Source organism: Pseudorca crassidens, chromosome 4 (genome assembly GCF_039906515.1).
Source record: "Pseudorca crassidens isolate mPseCra1 chromosome 4, mPseCra1.hap1, whole genome shotgun sequence".
NCBI classification, from domain to species: Eukaryota; Metazoa; Chordata; class Mammalia; order Artiodactyla; family Delphinidae; genus Pseudorca; species Pseudorca crassidens.
Window position 1 is genome coordinate 134,426,413 of NC_090299.1, and position 23,995 is coordinate 134,450,407.

At 45.7% G+C, this 23,995-nt stretch overlaps 1 protein-coding gene across 3 annotated transcripts in view; it reads left to right on the forward strand.

The window, feature by feature from the left end:
- The first annotated feature begins 6,452 nt into the window (after window positions 1–6,452).
- SETD7 (SET domain containing 7, histone lysine methyltransferase) overlaps window positions 6,453–23,995 on the forward strand; it is a 49,483-nt gene continuing 31,940 nt past the window's right edge. The window contains exons 1-3 of one of the 3 annotated variants that reach the window (XM_067736828.1): window positions 6,453–6,471; window positions 7,524–7,656; window positions 16,210–16,339. In XM_067736828.1, coding sequence (XP_067592929.1) covers window positions 7,617–7,656; window positions 16,210–16,339 — 170 coding nt within the window. In that variant the 5' untranslated portion in view covers window positions 6,453–6,471; window positions 7,524–7,616. The other 2 variants (XM_067736830.1, XM_067736829.1) reach the window with 2 other exon arrangements.

Genomic DNA, 23,995 nt, shown 5'->3' on the forward strand with positions numbered 1-23,995 from the left:
GATATATGTCAATTACATCTCAATAAAACTGGGAGGGGGAGGGGGTGAGCATACCTTCAGAGATAAAGTCGAAGTTTCCTCTGCAGTCTGAGGCCAGCCATGTATACATATATGCTCTGTGGTTTCATCCCCCATAATTCCATTTTGCCTGACACCATGGAAATTGATGTAGGGCTTCCTCAAGTACTTTTCCTTTACCCAGCCAGCTCCTAGAATTGTTTCTCCACCACTGTCCTGTCATTCCCCTTTCCTCTGTATGTGGCTTTTCATGGTCTGGACAGCTATGGCTCCAATCCCAATACCACTCCTGATACGACCGCAGATGAGTTATTTAAATTTATAGTCTCAGTTTTCCTCATCTGTAAGTGGAGATAATACTCTATAAGGTCATTTTCAGGATTAAAAGAAATCACATGGATCAAAGTCCTGGGATACAGTAGACTGTCTCTGAGCACCATTTTCTTCTCACTTGTCTCCTGCCCTCCTATGCCCACCATCTAAAGGATCTCATCACTCTGCCTGAGACGTGTGGTATGTGAAGGCCCAATGGGCCTTGATTTGAGCTCCATTCAGCCATGTTTTTGATGTGGGATCCTGGGCAAGTCTTTAAATCATCATGGTCTTGAGGATTACTTTGAGATACTAGAAGAGTATGGTAACAAGAGAAATAGGCCCTTGGAAAAAAATGAATCTATAAATGAGATACATCCACTGCATAACCCCAAATTTTTCAGTAAGCATTTTGAAATAGGAAAGTTAATTGCAAAATACCCAAATCTTATACAGGATTGGTGGGAGGTAAGAGAAAATTGACTTGCCCCTCTTTCTTATACACAACTTAGAATGAACCTAGCCTGCTTCAAATCACAATCTTTTGTCACACCTGAATGGGCAGGGAATCCCAGGGGAGGCCAGTCCAGAGAGGGGGAGCATAGTCAGCATGGAGAACGTGCCCTGTCTTCCCAGCTGAGCAATAACTAGGCTGCCCACACCCATAGAAAACCCATGCACAGCCCATGCTTGAGGAACTGCCCAGATGCCAGGTTGGGAAAGGATGCTCAGGGCTTGTAGAAGACCTGCCCGCATAACACGGCTGCTCAACTAGCATTGTTCTCCAAGGCCCTGCACTGTCCTGCCACGGGGCTTCTTCTTTGTGTTCCTCTATCTTGAGCACAGGAGCATCTGAGCTGGGTTCTTTAAATTGGGCTGAAAGATATTCCAAAGTTGGCCACAGCACTTTTTCCTGGGAACTGATCTATGGACTCAGCAAGGAGGATCGATAGGACTTTAAATGACCTGAAAGGACACTCTACATTTAAAAAGGCTGCAGGTCCCCAACAAAGTCCATCTGGGGAAGGGGTGGCTTAGCAACGAACCCCTCTGGGTGGGGGCTACCTATGTGTCAAGGATGTCATTTCAATGTCAGGGGTTCCAGAAACACTCTGTCGATCTGTCCTTGTTGGTAACTTGAGTTAACAAGGCCATGTGAATATTTTCATTTCTGGATTGAGTTCAAAATCAGAGTCCTGTTTGCTCTCCATCTATGTTGGAGTAGATAGTACCTGCATCCTCAAGGTGAAATTTCACAACTTAAGTCATCATAGCAAAAGGCCAGCCTCTCTTCTCACGCAGAGAAGAGGAAAGATATCTTTGAGTTGGGTGCCCAGGAAAAGGTGGACAACTCTATCACATCACAGGACCTATGGACCTTAATAAGCCTGATCTCTTTATTCAAAGTGCATGGTGGCCAAAGGAAGGTTAGGTCACTGTTGGTAGCCCATGAAGCAAAATGAGCTGCTTCTCCAAGAATCTGGAAACCAGGTCACCCTCAGAAAGTTAGACTAAAATCTGCGCGTATGATGGATTGGACTAGAATTCAGCGGGAGTAGACCAAGACAGTGACAATTTGTGACCGAAGAATTTGGAAATGCCCCAAATTCCCATCAAAGTGACTTGACTGCAATATCAGGAAGGTAGATATGGAATGTGATTATGACTTTAAAAGTGTAAGTCTGCCTAGTTAGGTGTATAGGATGCTGTGTGGAGAAACTGGTTTGAAGAGACTAGTGCATACGGAAAGGAAGCCCAAACTCTCAGAAGGTGGCAGGGCCATATAAGCAAGGATGGATGGGGGTGGGGTGGGTGCCTCATTCTTTCAGGGCATTGTGTCAGGGGCATTTCTCTGTGGACCATACAACAAATTTCATTTATTCTAACTCCAGGCTAAGCAAACATCTGGATGGAACTTGTCTTCTCAAGTACATTTATCTATAGAGACTGATCTTGCATGGCAACGTGAGTATTCTGGTCTGCTGGTCATAATTTGGGTATGTCCAACAGTCTCTGGGGTCTGGTTAATGCGAGTTTATTTGAGGAAGGTCAGGATCTCGGCCGTGATGAATGTTGTGACATTTGTGATAAATAAGACAGCTGGAAATGCCCTTCCATTCACTCTGTGGACAGTAATGTACCCACCCCTGCAATGTTAGCATTTGCATACGACTGATTACAGGACCCAATAACTTTAATTATAGCCCAGTAAAATAATTTTTTTAAAAGCAATAAAATAAACTGATACTTAAGAAAACATATTTGGTTTTGATGGTCATTGTAGTTTTCAAATTCCTGCATCCTATTGATTTTTCTGAAGTACTTTCTAAAGCAATCACCTCTTTGAAATCGTTTCCAATTTTTCTTTCTTCTTTTTTTTTTTTTTTCAAATCATGTCATTCAATAGCTTCACCAGACCCAAGCCTGACAAGGGTTTTCATATCCCATAATGGAAGACCAAAAGAAGCAGGCACACTGCGGAGGAAGAATATTTGTCCAGAGTGGACCCAAATAGGGAGACCTGGGCTGTGTCTTCCTTTCCTCCATGCCCCCAAAGGGCTAAATTTAGTTTACAGGATATACTGCGATGACATTAACATGTTGCAAGAACAAGAATCAAGCCAAAGAGAGAAAAATAAGCTTAATGTGGTGCAAGATATTTAAATGCCATGGCAACTGTGATGTCTTCTCTCTTATTTAATTCACTTCCTCAGGTCAGGTCACCCTGCCCTCTCTCCCCTGCACTTCCTGTTGCTGTAATCAAATCAGGTCACCCTGAATTTGTGAGTCCTCTTCATGACCGCAGTCGTGTCTATTTCCAGCAGAATGAATTTTCTCCATCTCTTCCTTTGCTCCCGGACCTTTATTTGGTGCCCTTGATGTTACCAGTTGCTCTTTGCTCCACATGCTGTAAATGCTTCCCTTTCATCCACATCTCTTCCCCCACACCCTTCTCCTCAGTGCTGCTCTCCCCGCCCCTCCCTCCAGCTTCTGCAGTTGTCACTAACACAGTTAGCCATTTGATTAGTAACTCAGTGATTCAGAAGCCAAGAACCTTGGTTCTTCTGAAAGGCCCAGGCTTCTCTTCCTAGAGCAAGATGAAGTTCCTCCCTCACCCCCAGATCTCAGTGCCCTTACTCTGAGATGACACGGGGGCTTGAATATTCCATTTGCCAGGGTTGCCCCTGCTTCTTCCCCTTTCTTTTTCTGTGCATGTCCCCAGAGCTCTTCATGCTCTATTTAGCTTTTCCCCAGGAAAGGTGGACAGAGAAGGTTTGAGCTTAGCATTTTGGTAGCCCAACCTCCTCATTTACAGATGGGAAAACTAAGGTCCAGAGGGCTTAATTGACCAGTTGCATGGCTAGCCCTTGGAGGAACCAAAACAAACAGGGTGAAAACTCAATCACATTGGCAGATGTGGTGGGAAAAAGTCTTGTTAAGGGGTGAGCAGTGCCGATAAGAGTATTGATGATTATTTAAGAGTTCCTTCACTCATTCTGCCCTCATCTCCCTGCCATTAGTGTAAGCAAAAGATCAAAGCAGAGCGGGCACGCCAGTCATAGATCCACCAGGACACCTGACGAGGCTCTGCCTCATAGGAGCATGAAGACCCTGAAGACCTCCTGGGCCCCTCCAGCCCCTACCAGCAGGACAGGATGAGGGCTCAGTGACAGCCAGACTAATGAATTCCACACAAGTCCCACATCCACTAGGCTTTTCGCTATTTGCCAGCACACATAGTGGTGAATTGACAGAATTTTTCCCCCTCAGTGTAAAAAGACGCATAAAATACATGATGCCTATGAAAAGATATTTATTGCAAAAGTTATATCAGTCCTGTAAGTAAGCACCAGCCTTCTCTGTGGAAAGACATGGGTGGTAAAATGAATAAAATAACTCAGTATTTTGACTGCTTCCTGCAGTGGAAGAGGGACTTCTGTTTCCCAAGCTGAGTGGGAAGAAAAGGATTTATCCTTGGATGCAGAGGAAGAAAGGCAGGGCAGCTCAGAAGAGCCACTCCTTGGCGTGAGCGTGGAAGCCAGTCCCACCCCAGAGCCTGGCTGTGGGGTGTCCTGAGCCACCCCTTTCGTCCCTGGTAGGGCTTGTTCTGGTGCATCGGGATCTGCTGAGTTAGGAGCTGAGCTCTGCTGCCGCCGCCCCACACTGTGATTAAGAGCTCAATGATTGATTTTCTAGCCCATGACCACACTGGTGGGGACAGAGTATGACAGAGGAGACTGGCGGGAAGCCAAGTGGAAAGAGGGTTTATGAAATGAGCTCTCAATGAAGAAAACTGTGGGAAAGAATGCAATGGAAGCAGATTTGGGGCCAGTAGATGTGGGAAAATAGAACTCAAAAACGCTCTTCAGACTCGAACTGAAACAAAGCATTTTGCCAAACACAGGAAGAGGATGCAGTGTGTGAGAAAGACTCAGCACTGTTTATATAAAACAGAATATTCCTCTCTGCACAATCATCACTGACAAAGCTTCACCTTCCTTCTGTACCAGGCACTGTGCTGGGTTCTGGGGCTATAAAGAAGAATCAGTCAGTCAGTCTAGAGAAGGGGATTGAAAACACACAAAATGATGTGTAAAAATGCAAATGGCTCTTAAGGGAGTCATCAAAACATTTTGCCTAAACTTTGGGCCCGGAGCCAGCAGGCACGAGTGGTGGGGGGAGGGGGCTGGGACTGTGTCCCAGGTGTTGCCTGCCTCATGAGCAAACCTTTTTTATTTTATTTTATTTTATTTATTTATTTTTGGCTGCGTTGGGTCTTCGTTACTGCGCGCGGGCTTTCTCTAGTTGCGGCGAGCGGGAGCTACTCTTTGTTGTGGTGCGCGGGCTTCTCATTGCGGTGGCTTCTCTGTTGCGGAGAACGGGCTCCAGGCGCGGGGGCTTCAGTAGTTGTGGCATGTGGGTTCAGCAGTTGTGGTTCACAGGCTCTAGAGCACAGATGTGATGCACGGGCTCAGTTGCTCTGCGGCATGTGGGATCTTCCCGGACCAGGGCTCGAACCTGTGTCCCCTGCATTGGCAGGCAGACTCTTAACCACTGCGTCACCAGGGAAGTCCCTTGGCATCTTTTTTTTTGCCCTGGAAACTGGAGAAGATGATTATCTGGCAGGTTTTTGTGCATCAGTGTAACATGTAAGAGAGGAGATGATATGTTTAAAAGGGGAAAATGACAAAAAATATCATATAACTCAAAACCAGTGAGTGACCAAGCTCAGTACATGATGGCTGGTTTTTGTTTGTTTTTCTTTTTAATCAGAAATAAAATCCTGTTTCTGTGGGTCATGTTTGAAAATGATGTAATCCAAAGTGGGGCTTTCATCTTCCACTGCAAGAACCTCTTCTCTTTGCAGCTTTGGAGCCCAGGTATCTGCTCTGGAGGACTTTAAGGAGGTTCAATTTAAGCCAGAAGACTTCAGAAAGGTATCGACTAAGCCGGAAGGACCTCTCATCAACTTAGCCTAAGCTGGGGGGAACTCAGAGCCTCTAGTCTAAGCTGGAGGGCCTGACACCAGTGTAGCCGAAGCCTGGGATCTCCTAGGGGAGGAATTCAGGCTGGGAGGTGTGTCTTCCCAGGGCCCTTAGGCAGGTGAGCAGCACGAGGACCCAAGTTTCCTAACGCCTGGTCCAGGGCCCTTCCCTCTCTTTCTGAAACAGTCAGAAGGGGTTGAAATTTCTGGCAGTGTATGGGACAAATGTCCCTAGCATTGTTCTCTTTTTTCGCAGAGGAAAAACTGAATTTAATAAGAAACTCACAATACTCGATAAAAATACCTGGCATTTAAGCACAAAGTCAAAAGCAAGGCATGGTCTCCCGGGTACTGGAAGTACTTTGAAATCCACAAAGTCTCATTCGTGGTTCGGAAAACAAAATGGAACAACTTTCTCGGCTCTCTCCTATCCTCCCCCCGCCCCCTCCGTGCAGTAGCTGTTCTTGGCAGACACCCAAAGCGGCACCCGGTAATTCCACGGCACATTGTGTACATTTGCATCCATTTAACCAGCTATTTACAGCCGCCCTTTGCCGCCACCTGTAAGAGGCAACGCCATAATGACGCTAAGTGGCGGGGCTGCGAAGCGGGTGCCCCGTGATGTTCTCCGCTTAAAGAGCCCGAATCTGTGGAAGGTTGGCACTTGGAGAAACAGGGAGACGGCTGGGGACATCACACGTACAGGGGGGGAGGCGTGCCAGACGGAGGGTCCCTCCTCAGTAGCTCCGCTCGGTGGCTCCTTTTCTTTTACCACAAGCGCGAGGAGGGAACTGCCAGGCCTTCCGCGCCGCTTGTTTCCTGCCTGATAAAGAGCCCGCTGCCATTTGGATCTGCTGAATTTCTGAATCACCCGAGACGCCTGACGGTCCCGAGGAGGGTGGGGACGCAGCGCGCACGGGTGGGAGCCGCAGGCCCGCATCTGGGCTGGATGTCACCCCCTTGAGTTTGGGAAACCTGCTCGCGGATGTGATGCGGCAACGCGGAGACACCTGCTCTCCAGTGCGTGCCGCACTCGTGCAGCTCCGGGTGGCAAACGGGGTGAAGTGGGGGCGAGGGCGAGAGGAAGTTGAGGCGCTGGAGCTTTAGGAACGCTGCCTTAGCTTGCCTTGCTCTTTGGAGGCTGTCCCGAGGGGGGACTGGCGGGCACTGCACGCGGACTTCCAAGTGGTCCCCGGCACAGTTGGAGGTCGGAGTTCTGAGCCCCAGAGGGCGGATACCCAGAGGTCCCAAGTGCCCGCGAGGAGCCCGCGGCGCCCAGGACCAGGCTTGGCGCTCGGAGCGCACCAAGCCTCGCAGAAGCAGAAGATAAACCCTGATGGGCCCAGGGGCTGGTGGGCTGGGGCGTAGCGTCAGCGCGGACCCCGAGCGTCTTTCGTTTTAAGGAGCCTCACTTCTGGGAAGGGACGGGGAACTGTCAATCAGCGAGGGAGGGAGCGCACCGGCGCTGGGTGATGTCAGCGGATCAGCTGCTCGATAACAAAGAGGGGGTATTACAGGAGAAAGTTGCAGCGGCGGCGGCGGCCACGGCGGCACCCCGGAGCCTCGGAAGCGAGGGGCAAGTGGGCGAAGGAGGAGGGACGGCTGCTGCGGGAGCGGCTTAAGGCCAAGGAATTGAAAGGGCTCTAGGGGGAGGCAGTGCGAGCCAGCCCCGACTGCTCCTCCTCTTCCTCCTCCTCCAAACTCGCAGGGTTCAGCCCCAGCGCTCGCTCAGCCGCCGGGAGCACCCGGAGGGACGGGAGGCAGCCGCGCGGCTCCGAGCTGGGCAGGGTCCCCAGCCGCCATGGATAGCGACGACGAGATGGTGGAGGAGGCTGTGGAAGGTACAGGCATTTCTCTGGGGCCCGGGGAGGAGGCGCCGAGGGCACGGAACGCGGAAGGAGTGGCGGGCTGCGACCTGCGCGGCGCCGGGCCCCGCGGCCGCCACTGTCCCCTACGCGGGTGGCCCGCTGCTTGGGCAGGGGCCGGACCGCCACGGCCACGCCACTGGGAGCGCGCACTGCGCGGCGGGGCGCAGGCCGGGAACGGGTCTCGGCTGGGCCGGGGTCTCCGGGCGAGCGCTGCTGCTCCATCCCGCCCGGTCACCGCCTGCATCCGCCTTCGGAGTTGCGAAACCTGCCGGGCACTCCGGCCTTCCCCCTTTCGGGGATGGGAGGTGGCGGTGCGCAGGAGTTCAGCCCCCCGCGGCCGGCCGTCTCCGTGGAGCAATCCCCCCGCCCGTTTTTGGCAAGCCCGAGCCCCTCTCCGGGCGCCAGCCCTTTCCTTCCGCTCGCCGCTGCGACCCGCGGTGACCGCGGCCGCGTCCGGGTCCGTCCCCCGGCGCAGCGCACGGGGCCGGACCAGGCACGTGGCAGCCGCGGTCCGGGCGGTCGCTTCTCCGAAACGATGAAATCATTGCAGAGCCATGGACAACGCTCCCGACCCGGGGCTTGAACGCACGCCGGCGGGGAGGCGGGTGGCCCTGGCCTCTGCTGCCCCCGAGCGAACTCAGTCAAACCGCCCTTCCCCCTTCCTGCTTCCCAGGCGGGTGCCGCCGCCGCCACGCTGTGCAGGCGCGCCGCAAGCCCGGACTGAAATTGCTGGGTGACACTTAACTTTCTGAATTCCATGCAGTTGGCTGTGGGTGATATCACCGCCTTGGTGTCGTGTTTCTCCGCCCCTTCGCTTCCAGCGCCCCTCCCCCGACTTTTCTCGCCACTTTGTTTTGCTGAGTTTCTCCACCTTTTTTTTTTTTTTTGCTGGTTCTAAAAAGCGAGGTGGGGACGTTATACAATCTAGTTGTTTGTATCAGGAGATGTTATGATTTTGTAACAGTGAATACTGGAAAATACAATTTAGCGTATTTATTTATTTGATTCTGCCGTACACAGTACGTCGTCATGTTTTGCAGTGTTGCGTGATATTATTCCGGAATATTTTAACCAGATATCTAGGTAAATATTTTTTAAGCTTTTGGTTGAATATCTATCTAATTTGTATAAACAAGCTCTCAGAAACGGTAAAGAAAGAGGATGCATACTTATTGCTACTTTGGGAGAAAAAAAAATCAGTTTTTATGTCAACATAATTGACTCCTTTTGTAGTCCCAAGGTCTTAAGGAGAGATTAAGTAGAATAATATTTCTGAATTCTATAAAAGCTAACTGTCTTAATGTAACTATTGAAACTTCTTATTTCTTTATCCAGCTTCAAGGAGTGTTGATGGTGGTGTTTTAATTTCATAGTGTCCTGAACTGTTTATCTCCAATGAGTAAAGCCAATGCTGGGACTTACTGGGGCCCAAAGATGTTAGTTGGAAGCCTTCTTTAAATGTAAATTATTGACTACGTGTGCCTTCATATTACGAAAGATAATTGAAAAATGCTCTTCTCAAATTGTTAGGACTGGCTCTCATTCTTCAAAGTTTACTTTTACTCATAAAAATTTAATGCAAACCCTTGATCACAGGCAGTGCTCCCGAGGTTAACCCATCTTCCCCTTTGAAGCTGTTTGGAAACACAAGGCCCAGTTGTCCACGGTCCCAGGCTCCTTGCAGAATGTGAACAAGCAGCTTTAGAAATGCACCGATGTTGTTTTTGAGATTGCTCAGTGGGTGAAAGCAGAGAAATTTCTTCATGTAAGCAAGGAAGGTTCTGTTATATAGGGTGACCATATGCATTATTGTCCAAAACCAGAACATACTTGAGAAGGGTCACTGTTTAATACTTATGCTGGGACAGCTGGCTTAAACCTTGAATGTCTGGGGCAATCTGGGACACATGGTGACTCAGTTGTACCTAACAGTAAACAACTAGAGTAACACAGAAATTTAAAAAGTCCTTAGATGCACCCAAGGCTCAGACTCACAGTGTCTAGAGCTTGCATGTGTAAAAGTAGGCTTTTCTTTAGCCATTCTTGGACTTTTAAGTGCTGTCTGTAATAGTCTTTACTTAACATCTAACACATGCCTGGGGGACTGGTAAAAGGCCAGTCTGAATATCTTGGTGTTGAAGTACCAACTAACCTACCTCTCTCCACTTACAGAGCCTGTGCTCTCGGTAGTTTGTCTTAGCTGAAATTATCATTGCTGTAATTGTTTAGTCCTTACGTGTGCAGGCTCCGTGCTAAGTGTTTCACACACACATTATCCATTCAGTCTTATCACATGACTAGTAATATTATCCTAATTTTACAAAGGAGGGAACTGAGGCTTAGAGAAGTTAAGAACTAATCTGAGGACATTCAGCCAGGTGGGAGACAGGCTTGGACCTCCAGAACCCCATTGCGCCATACCAGACTGTCTCTCTACATCTTTCTTTTTTTTTAATGAGTCAGTCAAGTATATGAAGTAGTTGGTAACTGAGTTTGGAAGCCACAGTTAAATGTTGCATCGGTGTCGTTCTTTATTAATGTCACTCTTTAGAGGTTGGTTCTGAAAGAGTTTGGTGACTTTCAGAAAAATGTATTTGGGGAAAGAGAATTTAACTTACAGCCTCTGCAACAGATAGCCTTTTTCTTCTTTTTCTTCCTCCTTAGAAACATACTCTGGGGAAGAAATTGGTCTCTTCAGGACTTGCGTCTTTTGTCACCTCACGTACATTTTGATTCTCTGTCGGGTGGAACTGTGGCTTGGGTGGAGTTCTAAGCTCAGGGTGGATGAACCCCCGAGGGCAGGTGGTTGGAGGGAGTGTCTGTGTACAGTGCTGGCTGTGCTCCCTTGGGAAGGTAGCCCTGGGCCTCAGCAGGCCTGCAGACATCACCTGAGCTCCTGCTGTGGTTTTTAAAAAACTCTTTGAGGCTCATTCGTTCTTCAGGGAGTGATGTTTAGCTTTGGGACTAGAAATCGTCATTACGTCTATTTCTTCGTCCACCCGTAGACACAGAGATGAATACAATGTGGTCCCTAATATAATTTGAAATAAATATATCACATCTAAACTGATGAATGATGGTGGTTGAGAGGAAGTAAAAATTGCATCTAGCTTGGGGAAATAGATGGGGGAGGATTTCCCGGAAGAGGTGGCGTGGAGATGAGTCCAGTCCAGAGGGGAACTTTGGGAGTAAAGAGAGGTGTGGAATGAAACAATAATTCACAAGAAAAAGGCAGGTGACCAATAAGCATTTGAAAAGACACAATTTCATTAAATAAATACAAATGAAAATGTTGAGATAAAAGTTTTCTCTAATTACATTGACAAAATTCAATGAGACGGATATCATCCGACAAGGAAAGGGACACCCTCACGTGTGATTCATTAATATCATCAAGGAATTTCAGCTAATTGAGTACTAACCCAGGAGCACAAAGACATTAAAAAGAAAGGGGAAAAAAAAGAGAGAGAGAGGAGTGGAATTATGCAGGCACATTCAGAGATGAATCCCTGGGTTCGGCTGTAACAGAGGGCCTAGGAGGAGAAAAGTGGAAGGTGAGACAGGGAAAGGCGGCTCGTCACAGGCCGAGATTGTGGACTCTGTCCTGGAGGCCGTGGGCCATGTGAGGGCTCTTTAGAGCTGGGAATGGAGGATGAAGGCTCTGCTCTGGGAGGGCGGGAGCATGGGATGAACGGGCAGTGGGGAGCGGGTGAGGCGATCACCTAAAAGGCTCTTTGCAGTAGCGGTCACGAGGGTAGGAAAAAACAGAAAGGCCTCGAAACATAAAGGAGACATCGAGGAAGAATCCTCAAAAATGGGAAATAGCAGAGTCTCCAGAACTAAGGGGCCAGAATGAAAACGAGCATCTCCATGTTTCACTGTCCCAACCCCTCAAATACTAAGAGCATTTCTAACAGTCCCCCAATACCTCATCCTGCCTGTCTCTAATAAGACTGCTCATGCAATGTACTTAGGAAAAATACAGGCTAGGTGTCCTGGTAGCACCCTCTACGTGGAGGCCTCACATTAAAATTAAGACCCTCACAACTAATAATTGAGTTCTTGCAAGGGATTACTCTCAAAACTCAAATCACGTTTTGTTTTTGTTTTTGTTTTTGTTTTTGCGGTAGGCGGGGCTCTCACTGCTGTGGCCTCTCCCGTTGCGGAGCACAGGCTCCGGACACACAGGCTCAGTGGCCATGGCTCACGGGCCCAGCCTCTCCGCGGCATGCGGGATCCTCCCGGACCGGGGCACGAACCCGTGTCCCCTGTATCGGCAGGCAGACTCTCAACCACTGCGCCACCAGGGAAGCCCTCAGATTATGTCTTTAACCACCAGCGTAAGTGTATCATCATGAGGGCACATTCTTTGCACTAAACAGAATAAGTTTGCCTTTTTATTATTATTACTTTTTTTTTTCAAGTAGTTCTATTATACAAAACCAACAATGCATGTAAGGGCCTCTGGTTCTGAGGGAAACACACACATATACACACACACACCCAGATGTCCTGTGAATAAGTCTGAGGCAGTAAGCAGCCAGATGTCCGACCCAGAGGGAATTTCCTGTGCTGAGAGGTACCGTCACTGCATAGAATACAGGCCTGGCTCTCATCAGGTTCAGGAGAAAGCTCCGAGGGAACCCGTGGGGAAAAAATTGAACTTTCTCTCTGTTCAGTAGATAATGATCTTTAGAACAGAGTGGAAAACTAGACTTGTGAGACGATTATGTTTTATTCCCTCTTCCTCTAACTTCAGTCAATATTTAAAACCATGCTGCAGACAGATATACGGCACACGAGCTGGGACCGCATTCCCAACACAGAGCAGTCATTCAAGTGGGTTTTCCCTGTTGTTTGGGTTGGCGTTCAGTCTCTGTTGAGTGGGAATTGGCCCGGAAGGCTGTTGGCTGACTTGGCGCATTGCACAGATTGATCTCAATCAGAGCAAGCTGGACTAGCATTTCTCTTTGCATTGAGTAACACTTGGAAGAGACAGGCATTTGCCACCAGGATGTGCTGGTGAAGATCCTGGTGGTTCTGTGAGAACTATCTTAACTACAAAGGCATCTTCCACTTCTCTGCCTGGGACTTGAGAACACCTCCCTCTTTAGAGGTTGCTTCTTCCACCATCGGCAGGGAAGAAAGGGTGTTCGGCCAGTTTGCCCTTGACCAGAGAGAAGAGGGATTGGAGGATTGGGGGAAGGGGCCTTCAGCATCCATGAACGCGTTCAGGGTAGCAGTTAATGTATTTCTTGGGCACATAGCAGTGGCTTCCTCATCTATAAGAGTGGAATTTGAGGGATGGTTGTAAGGTTTAATTTAGATAACAGGAAATTACATAACCCAGTGCCTGATGCATAGTAGGTATACAGAGTTTTTTCTTCTCTGTGTATCAGTCTCCCTCTCCATTAAATTGACTGTTGCTGGCAAGACAGATATTACATGATCTTATTGTCCAAATGGCAGCGGAACAAGAGTTGTACCAGAAGCTCCTCTCGCACTAACATTGATAGGAGATATGAGGTCTCAGCAACCTAATCTCTTCTCTTTTTTTTTTCTTTATTTTTCTTTTTAAAATTTATTTATTTATTTTTGGCTGCATTGCTTCTTCGTTGCTGCGCGGGGGCTTTCTCTAGCTGTAGCGAGCAGGGGCTACTTTTTGTTGCGGTGCGCGGGCTTCTCATTGTGGTGGCTTCTCTTGTTGCGGAGCACGGGTTCTAGGCATGCAGGCTTCAGTAGTTGTGGCACACAGGCTCAGTAGTTGTGGCTCGCAGGCTCTAGAGCACAGGTTCAGTAGTGGCTCACGGGCTTAGTTGCTCCGCGGCATGTGGGATCTTCCCGGACCAGGGCTCAAACCCGTATCCCCTTCATTGGCAGGCAGATTCTTAACCACTGCTCCACCAGGGAAGTCCCAGCCTAATGTCTTTTCTTCCTGACGTTTCTTTCCTCGGAAGGTCCCTTAGTTGTTGTTATTGTTTTGGTTGTGGCTGTTGTTTTAAACATAAAGTTCTACTGCTAGGAACACCACCCCCGGCTGTTACATATTCAGGGTGGAAGTCTTGAATTATCGCAAGCCTTAACTTTTAGCTCCTTTTCATTGATCCCGGTCATTGATCACATCCTGGTCATTGATCACATCATCCTCCTTTTGGAAGGATGAGAAGAAAACAAAACAAATGAGCCAACCAGAGGATTCTGCTGTGATCTGATAGAGGGAGATTTCTCACAACAAGCAGCCTAAACACCTTTAGAAAGGCAGGGAATCGTCACAAGTCTGAGCCTTCTTTCTAAACACACAGTGTCCCCAGAGAAACAGCCATCATTCAGCAGCTTCTCTGTTCTCCCTCCCTAGAGCCTGACAAGGTGATGGGACTTCTGTTCACTGGCCTGTGGAAGGAGGCATGGGCATAAGCATCCTTCATGGAGCAGGGGTGATTTTTTTGCTTTCATCTCAGTGGGGTTCAGTACTGTCCTTCAAGTGCTTTTAGTGTGTTCTGTGATGCTTCCCAGTTTCTCTGATATCTAAATGCCATTGCTGAGGGTGCACCTGCAGTGTTTGTTCAGAAATAGGATAGGACTATTGCAACTGAGCAAAGGTGGAAATTAATTAACATTGGATTTTTTTTTTCTTCTTAGTGTTCATGTTTATCATAATATTTCTCTTGATCTAAAGTAGAATAACTAATTTTATCAAACATTAACTTTATAAAGTCTGAAATATGTGAACTGTTTCTATGGGGAAAGCGTTTTCAATAAATTAGTAAGTACCTCGATATAAAGTGAAAATGATTATTCTGATAGTTGTACCTAAATCAGAAGTGGAATACTAAATTTGTAGGAATGCAAGTAGCTAAATTTAATTTGATCTGAGCAACATTTCATAAAAGGAAGCTTTTAACTATACACTGAGTGGTTTTTTTTTAATGAAAGGAGAAAAAGTAGATATAATTTATTTCAATGAGAGAAACGCCATCAGTAGATATTTAGAAAATAATTGTCCAAATCACTTCATATGACTCAAGTGTCATTGAATTATGTCAGGTACAGTTTTTGGTTTTTAAGCAAGAAGGAAACAATTGTGGCCTACTTCCCTCCTAACCATTAATTTCCTGGCCCTTGTTAGAAAACAATTTGGGTTAAGAGGAAAGGAACCTTATTGATTGTGATTTATTTAAGTAGCCATGTTTTAATGTAATATATTCCAGGTAGTTCATTCTATGCAGAATCAGATGTAGCAATAAAACAGTGCATTTGTTCATTTTTATTTTATGTTTATGTAATAATACAAATAAAGAGCTTTTTCGTTCTTTATAAGAGAGCTTACTTCCTGTCTCTTCTAAGGGATGACATTCGTTTATCACTTTAGAAGAAATTCTTTTAGGAGAGTAAAGCATTCGTTGTGGTGAAATGGTTTGTGTTTTCTTTTATGTTTGTGAGCCATCTGGAAGCCACATTTAAGTGTTTAATGTCCCTGCACTGCACACAGTATTTAATGCTTTTATACCTTTTTCATCCATGACTCAGGTCATTAACCCAGGAGAAAGCCAGTAGATTTAACTGCTGCCTTCATTTTCACCCGCCTCTGCAAAATTAGTTCACCAGAATGACTGGGGAGGCACCAGTGAGGTGACTCTTGGGTTTTGTGAAATATGTAGATAATAATAAAAAACCTAAACATTGACTGTAAACGTAAATATAAGAGTACACCAATCGGTGACCCAAGAAGAACCAGCAGTTTAAAGATCACAGTGTAATCATCGCTGTTGATGTTCAAAATCACGGCTTAAATGGTCATGTGGACACTTCTAACTACATTTAAAGCACAAACCCTCTGAACACAGTGGGTAGAGGGTGTATGACAAGGTGATTACCGAACATTCAAAGCTGAAAGATTTTGTGAAGTAAAGCAGTAAGTTCAATGTTAAGCTTAAGTTTAAGCTTAGAGGGACTCTGAGTTCGTGTGTTCGTACCATGAGGTGTAGATATTCGGGCAGTCTTGAAGCCGTGGCTCTATCCTTTTCAGAGGGCGCCTGGCTAGCAGGGCTCCACATACTGTATAATGATGTATGAAGTCGTATTGTATACTTAGTTCTAGAACCAGATAACTTATTGCCAAGACAGTGTGCCGTCTCAGCTATGTTTCCGTTAAGCATGAGAGCTCGGGGGCACTAATTCCAAACGTGAGCAGTACCCTGTGGGGAAGTACTGGGTCAGCTGAAACTCACACTGCAGGTGTTATTATTGAGAATAACTCTCAGTCCCTGGTGAAATATGAGCGTGTTTTGGTTCATAACCGTACACGTGTCTAAGGCCCTCTATTGTGGACCCGTCCTTTCTAAAGTGTACCTAAGAGCGGAGTTGACGGTGCTGATGCGGGCAGGGAAACCTTGGTGTTCGCTCTCCCCTCAGGCAGGGAAGGGACCCTTGAGCTGCACGGGGCACTTGCTGGCAGCATCTGAGCACAGATGATGGTGGGTGAGCATGGACGATGTTAAGGTTTGCCTTGTGGTTCCCTTTCTCCAGGGCACCTGGATGATGACGGATTACCGCACGGCTTCTGCACAGTCACCTACTCCTCCACAGACAGATTTGAGGGCAACTTCATTCACGGAGAAAAGAACGGACGGGGGAAGTTCTTCTTCTTTGATGGCAGGTAGCACTCACGGTTTTGTTTTATTTTGTTTTTTGGGGGGGTGGGGAGTAGGTACCAAATTACTTTATTTGGAGGAATGATATGAATGAGAGAATTTAAGTGAATATTTTAGTACCATTTATAGAAAAAGTCAAAGTAACCCCAACGTGCATGTACTGCTTGGGGGACCAGGGATGTCAGCCACCCCCTGTTACTGAACCAAACTTGGGTCTGCTCAGCCGTGTGCAGTAAAGCCAGTCTGACATCTGGCTGTGGTGAAGGCAAGTGCAGCGTTGAGTGCAGGCGCCAAGCAATGAACCCAGGGTAATTAGTGCTCAAAACACCCGAACTCCCAGGTGGGTTTCGGGAAAGCATTTTAAACACCAGGTGAGGGAGGGGAGTCCCGGAGCATGTGATCAACTTGCACACATATCTCTGCTTGGTTGATGGTGAGGGAACAGGGCGGTGTCACAGGGGTTAACATTACCAGTAGGTCTGTGGGCTACATAGTCATGACCACGTATGACCTCAGGTAGTTAATTTCTTCCATTTGGTGGTGGTTTTAGCATTTGCAAAACAACTCCGGAAATGTGTATCAGCGCCTGTTATCTGGGTACTTCAGAGAGGAGCTCCAGCGGAGGATATGGGCGAGGGGTCTGTCTCGGGAAGGTCCCATAGCGTCCTGCTTAGTTACACCCCCGTGGCTATGGCCTAAGACTCAGCTCTGCCATCATTGCCTCTAAGGGTGTGCTTGTCAGAGAGAGCCTCTGCCGTGCCAGATTCAGGGACCCCCCTCTTGCACAGGTTGGTTAGGTGGTCACGCAGGTCTTTGATGGATTTCACCTCCTCGTTCAGGTAATGAGTCTCCATAAAGTCACACAGGTGGGGATTGTTTTTGTCAGGGACCACTGTGTGTAGTTCCAGTAGTGGCTGATTGACACTCTTTTCCAAGCGTAATGCACACTCACTCTGTGTTCAGCACACTCTCAGACATCATGGTCCAGTTTCTTGATCTCCTTTTGAAAGAAGATTCAGCCACCTTACTGGTTCTGCAACTTCATAATTCTCTCAGCATATTCTCTTTCCTCCTGAGATTAGTCAAGAGACTATTTAGCAAAGTTCTTCAAAGCCACGTCATCGCGGTCCAAGCAGTAAGATGGGTAGATATAGGAGGGGTACAGCTGCAGACTCACAGTGTTCTAAATGCTTGTCTTTGGGATGACTGGACATTGTGTGCGATACCTTAATGCTGATGTCGTAAGTAGTATTTCCTGTGTTCTACCACTAGTGAAAATACTTTTCACAGCAGGGTTCTTTTACCTTGCTTTCACCCCCCGTATGAGAACGCTGTGAGGCAGAAGCTTCTCACCCTCTTGAGATAGGTGGAAATAACTAGGACTTTTCTCTTTCAAGAAGAGATGGGGTTGCATGGGCCAACAGTGACTTTTAAGCCGTGTCCGCTTCAGAAATGAAAAGCGGTCGTGTGAATTTCTCCAGCATTTAGAGGAATTCAGAGCCATGGAAGGACTAGCTCTGTTCATACCACTTGACTGGGTAATTCAGAAATGGATTTAGCTAAAGCAGGTTATAGAATTCTGTGGGCCACAGCACCGCTTACTGTAAACTCTTGACATTGGTGATGAGCTGAAGCTTCCTTATTCCTTGGAATTCCTTCAGGAAAGAAAACGTCTAAGCTGATAGTTGAAGGGTGATCGCAGGGACTGGCTTGTAACCCACAATCCCTTTTCTGTAGGTGGAATGAGTCGCTTTTAAAAAATATTAACAGGTCCTCAGGCTCTCAATTATCTGATATAAGGAGGGGTGGGGAAAGCAATAAAAACCTATCAGAGAACTTTTGTAAATTTTTATTTTAATTCCAACTTTCTCTTTCCCACTGTCCTCAACCCCACACCCCACCTCTTTTTAGCAGAAATTGGTTTCCAAACTATTCATGTTAAATGGTCGAATATTCTGCTTCCTTTCTTCTGCCCTGGTGGATAACTGAGTCCCGTAGCAGCCTCTTACTCGGTGTGGTATCAGTGCTTTCTTCTCTCACGATTCCTTTAACCTGTCCAGAAGGAAACTTTTCCTGCCTCACTTCCATAGAAGTTTATTTATAACTCTTTTCTGGAAAGTGTCACTGTTTACCTCATGCAATTATTCTTTTATTCATTCAGCAAATATATATTTATATAAATGTCTTCCTTCCCCTACAGGAGAGAGGTTTCCTTGAGGGCACGGTCTGTATCTGTTCCATCTTCTATGCTTCATAGCACTTTCTGTTAATTTGGTATTAAAAAAAAAAATTCTTGCTGAATGAGGATGAGAGACGAAAAAGAGGGTAGCATTCACACACACACACATACACACACGCACACACACGTGCACACGCTGCTGTTTTAAATCTCATAGTTTGGAGGTCATACCCAGTAACTGACTGACTCTGGGAAAACAGTCCAGCAGGCTTCGTTGAGTTTAGTATTTGTTATTGGCTCGCTTCACGGACCTGAGACTCAGCGAGCTGAAGGGCTAGGCTGAGCTTCCCAACCAGTGTGTCAGGAATGAGCCCTGCGGGGCTGAGTGGGGCCTGAGACTTCCCAAGCGCCTCCCTCCCTCCCTGTGTCAAGCCAGTCACGTCTGGCTCTGACCAGCTTCATCCAGTTCCCCCAGTGTGCTGTACAAATGCAGTGATCTGCATGGGAGTCATGACCAGGGAAAGCTGGAGCAGTGGCTCAGGCTGAAGCACTAGGCCAGTAACTATGGAATAGAAGGAAATTCATTGCCTTTCTTTTTTCTTTTAGAGGCGCGAATTCACTGGTTTTTGTACCTACCACTCAAACACCTGGAGAGACTTGGGTCCAATGGTAGGCTCAAAGAGTGGTGGTATTAGCAAGGACCTGAAAAGTTTACCCTTGTTAATACCTTGAGGGGAGAAGGTCAGTATCACTGCTTTTATGACATGGGAGGAAGCAGTGTGGTGACAGTTTCTCAAAAGGTCCTCGTCACCTTCATTCGTAAGCCCAGTGATGATCATGTTATGAGACATCTGCTAAAAGGGTTGGCGGAAAAGTTAGTGAGTCTTATGACTGCAATAAAGGCTGTGGAATCTGTTAGATCTTTCTAAGGGGGATGCAGGAAGTGGTCGTGGAGAAGTCAGTCACCTCTAATGAAGCAGCAGCTTACTTTACACTGCTCTATTAACTTTTCTCCCTATTACTGCACCCCATTTTTAGGGTCTGATGTATCAGGTAAAACAAAGTGGGGGCTTCCTTGGTGGTGCAGTGGTTGGGAGTCCGCCTGCCAACGCAGGGGACACGGGTTCGTGCCCCGGTCTGGGAAGATCCCACATGCCGCGGAGCGGCTGAGCCCGTGAGCCATGGCCGCTGAGCCTGCGCTTCCGGAGCCTGTGCTCCGCAACGGGAGAGGCCACAACAGTGAGAGGCCCGTGTACCGCAAAAAAAAAACAACAAAGTGGGCACTCAGTGCTTTTACTGCCAGTCAGGAGGCTTTAGTCTGGAAAAATTCCTCCCAAAAGGGTGACATCAAGGTTTTGAAATAACAGTTGAGGAAACAAAAGGTTTATGGTAGAGTTTTTAAAAGTTGTTCCAACCTGTAGTACTCGCTTATGTTCCCATCAGAGGCTTTATTTGCAGTTACAGGAGGCTGTGTTTGGAAAATTCTAGTGTAGTGACAGAAGATTTGGCCTGATGCATTCTAATCTTATATAAAACCTGATTGCGATTTTTTTTTAAACTAGAGACATGATTCACATACAAAAGGCTGTACCTATTTAACATATACAACTTCATGAATTTAGAGTTAAGTATACGTTCATGAAACTGTCACCACAATCTATGTCATAGACTGGGTGTGTGGTTTGTGAGAACGTTTCAAACAAAAATTTATATCAAGAAAGTTCTGGAATCAGTCTTCCCCTTTACATAGAATATGATAAACCTGAATAAGAATTTTAAATATTCAGATCACCAGGAAAGATGGCCTGGAAAAACAGAAGCAGAATATTTTATTTTTTTTTAATTACATAGGTAGCAAATACTTGGTAGAAAGAAGAACTTCCAGAAATACAGAAATGTGTAAAGTGAACATGCTCCCCCCTTTTTTTTTACCCCCGTCCTCAGGTCACAGAGGTAAACCACTGTTGGCAGAGAATTTAAGCATCTTATTCTCTGCCACCACTGTTGGCAGAGAATACTCGAGGTAAAATAAGGAACTAGCTATCTATTTCTAAACCAGTTTAAATAGCCAAAATGTACATTTTTACCTTTTTACTACTGTGTCAGCTTCAGAAGCTTCAGAATGTTCGCTAGTTTTGAGATATTTTTTTGTTTGTCTTTTATAAATTTACTTATTTATCTATTTGTGGCTGTGTTGGGTCTTCGTTGCTGCGCGCGGGCTTTCTCTAGTTGCGGCGAGCGGGGGCTGCTCTTGGTTGCGGTGCGTGGGCTTCTCATGGCGGTGGCTTCTCTTGCTGCGGAGCACGGGCTTCAGTAGTTGTGGCTCACGGGCTTAGTTGCTCCGCGGCACGTGGGATCTTCCTGGACAACGGCTCGAACCCATGTCCCATGCATTGACAGGTGGATTCTTAACCACTGCGCCACCAGGGAAGCCCTACATATCTCTACTTTTTATACTAATCCCAGATTCTGGATGTTCATGTTAATGTATTTTTTTTTCCTGAATTGTTCTCATCTCAAACAAGGTTGGTGGATGTAAAGACAATTTAGCAGGACTTCTCGAAATCTTAGAATGGTAACAAGAAAGAGATATTTCAATGCAGATTGGCTTTGGGCTGTGACATATTAGGGCATCATGTGGTTTTTAGCCTGATTATGAGAGAGAGATAAGTGAATTCATTCAGGTTTTTTTTTTTTTTTTTTACATTATTGATGCTTCCTCCGGACATGCCAATTAGTTTTCAAGATATTATTTGCTACTCCATGACTTATCCTCCTCTGCCCAAGTCATCTTCTGATGTTGATTTGCTCCACTAACGAATCCGGCTAAGCGGGCTCCTTGTAGTTGATCATTGACCAGGTAGCCTAAGAGAAGCTGCCCATCTGATGAGCCACTGAGAAGGCTGATGTTTTCCAGGTGTCAGGTCCATGCAGGAGTTCTTTTGTCTGGTTTTTAGAAAGTGCTTGGTCACATTTTAGAGAAATTGGAGCTGGAACTCATGTATCCCAACCTCCCACACAAGGCAAAAGTCCCTTCTGTATCGCTTTTGTTGGAACCAGTCTCAACAAATATATTCATCTGTATTCTGAGGAACAGTTCTGGTCGAGGCAAAGATTTTTGTGATGTATAAGAAAGGGAGAGGGAATGAGGTGGATAACTTTGAATACCTACCATCTGCTCAAACGCTGGACACGTAGCCTTCACAACAATCTGTGAAGTAGATTTTATAATCCTTTTTTGTTGTACTTATGAAGAAACTAAGGCATAGAGAGATGAATTAACTTGCCCCAGGTGACCTCGTTGGTAAGAGCTGGAGCTGAGATTCAAGCCAAGTTGAACTGGAAGTTTGTACCCTTTGACCAGCATCTCCCCATTTCCCCATCCTCCAGCCCCTGGCAGCCACTGCTCTACTCTCTTTCTATGAGTTAGGCTTTTTTAGATTCCACATAACGGTATTTGTCTTTGCCTGACATTTCACTTGGCATAAGGTCCTCAAGCTCAAGGATGGATTATTATTGTTATCATTATTCCTATTATATTTTATTACTGCTGTTAATTATTATCCGTTGATAACAATGGCCAGCAGGGTTTTCTCAGGGTTTATTTTTAGAGAACAAAACTAAATTTCACTAATTGCTCTTCAAATATTTTACTGTTATCTTGAGACTTTATAACAATCAGAACCTACGGACTCATAGATCTTCTATTAAAGGATAAGAAACTTTGAAGATAGTGCACTGGATTACATGGAAGCATTACAGAGCTCCATTCAGTTTGCTTGTCACATCTTGGAAGAAGCTGAAGTTTCTCGTTGCATCTAGCCCCAGCAGATGATTTGGGTTTGTTATTGATGTTCTTCTTTACTTAGTTTTCAAGATTTTAAGAGATAATATGTAGTATAATGTTATATGTCAGTACTATCTCAATTAAAAAAAAAGAGATAATATATATTGTCATATAACTAGTTCTTAAGACAATGTTTTAATACTAAGAGTCATAATTTAATTTGGTTAGAGACAGGAATTTAAAGTAAAATTATCATTCATTTAAAATTTCCCTCTTGATTCTATACCAGACAAAAGAAAGGCAACACAGTGGGGGAGGGAACAGAGTTTATGCCTCAGGAGCTGGAAAACCCCAAACCTTCTAGAGGCCAAAATATGAAGGAAAAGCCAAAGCTGTTTAGTCTCCTAAGAACACTTTTGTGTATTCGATATTAAAGAGAACTTTAAAATGAAAATAGTTGAATAGATTGCAGCTGTATCAGTCTAGGTAAACAATTATAAAAAATTTTCATTTCTTTGTAAGTTAGATTTTCTCATTCAATTTAATACTGGAAATTTAAGTACAAGAGCTTTGATAAAACAGATGAAAATGGTCTGTGTATATGGAAAGAAAGAAATCTAATTAAAATTGATTTTTAAATTTTCTCCATGTTTTCGAGTTATTTGATTCAGATGCTGGTACCAGAAAAATCAAACCAGTTTTGCAGCTTCTTAACATACTAAAAAATCTGCCAAGATGTTGAAAGAAATTTTAAGAAAATACAAGTCAAGAACATTGTGTATGATATGATCCCCTTTTTTGTTAAAAAAAAAAAAAAAACACCACACAGGTGGGAAAGTGCTTAATATATAAATGGAAAAAAGTCTTAAATGGTAAATTGCCAAATTGGGTAAGAGTACTGGGAGTTTCTACATCTTTGTAGTATTTGATTTATTTGTTCACTTTACAATGAATACATATTACTTTTTTCACTTAAAGAAGCATTTATTCCATCCTTCCCTCAGACAGAGAGGGATCTTTCTTACTTGTGTGGTTTTTTTTTAAGTAATATATATAATTTATTTATTTTTGGCTACGTTGGGTCTTTGTTGCTGCGCGCAGGCTTTTTCTAGTTGCTGTGAGCAGGGGCTACTCTTCATTGTGGTGCGTGGGCTTCTCATTGGGGTAGCTTCTCTTGTTGCGGAGCACGGGCTCTACGCGCATGGGCTTCAGTAGTTTGTGGCACGTGGGCTCAGTAGTTGTGGCTCACGGGCTCTAGAACGCAGGCTCAGTAGTTGTGGCTCACGGGCTTAGTTGCTCTGCGGCATGTAGGATCTTCCCGGGCCAGGGCTCGAACCCGTGTCCCCTGCATTGGCAGGCGGATTCTTAACCACTGCGCCACCACGGAAGACCTTACTTGTTTTTTTTTTAAGTAGATTTAGAGCAGTGTTGTCAGTTTCTTTGATGATCTATTCCAGTGTCTCATAACTATTTCCCTGCTGCTGCTGTTTTAGGCCAAGTTTCTCAGTAGAAAGCTCACCATCATGTACATGAAAGTGCATGCTTAATAACAATAGCTGTTATTTATTCGAGCAATCATTATGTCCCAGATCATCTTCTAAGCACTTAATATGTATCAACCCATGTACTTTTTAATAACCCTATTAGCAGCTGCAGTTTACAAATGGAGAAATAAAGCAGAGCGTTTAAGAAACT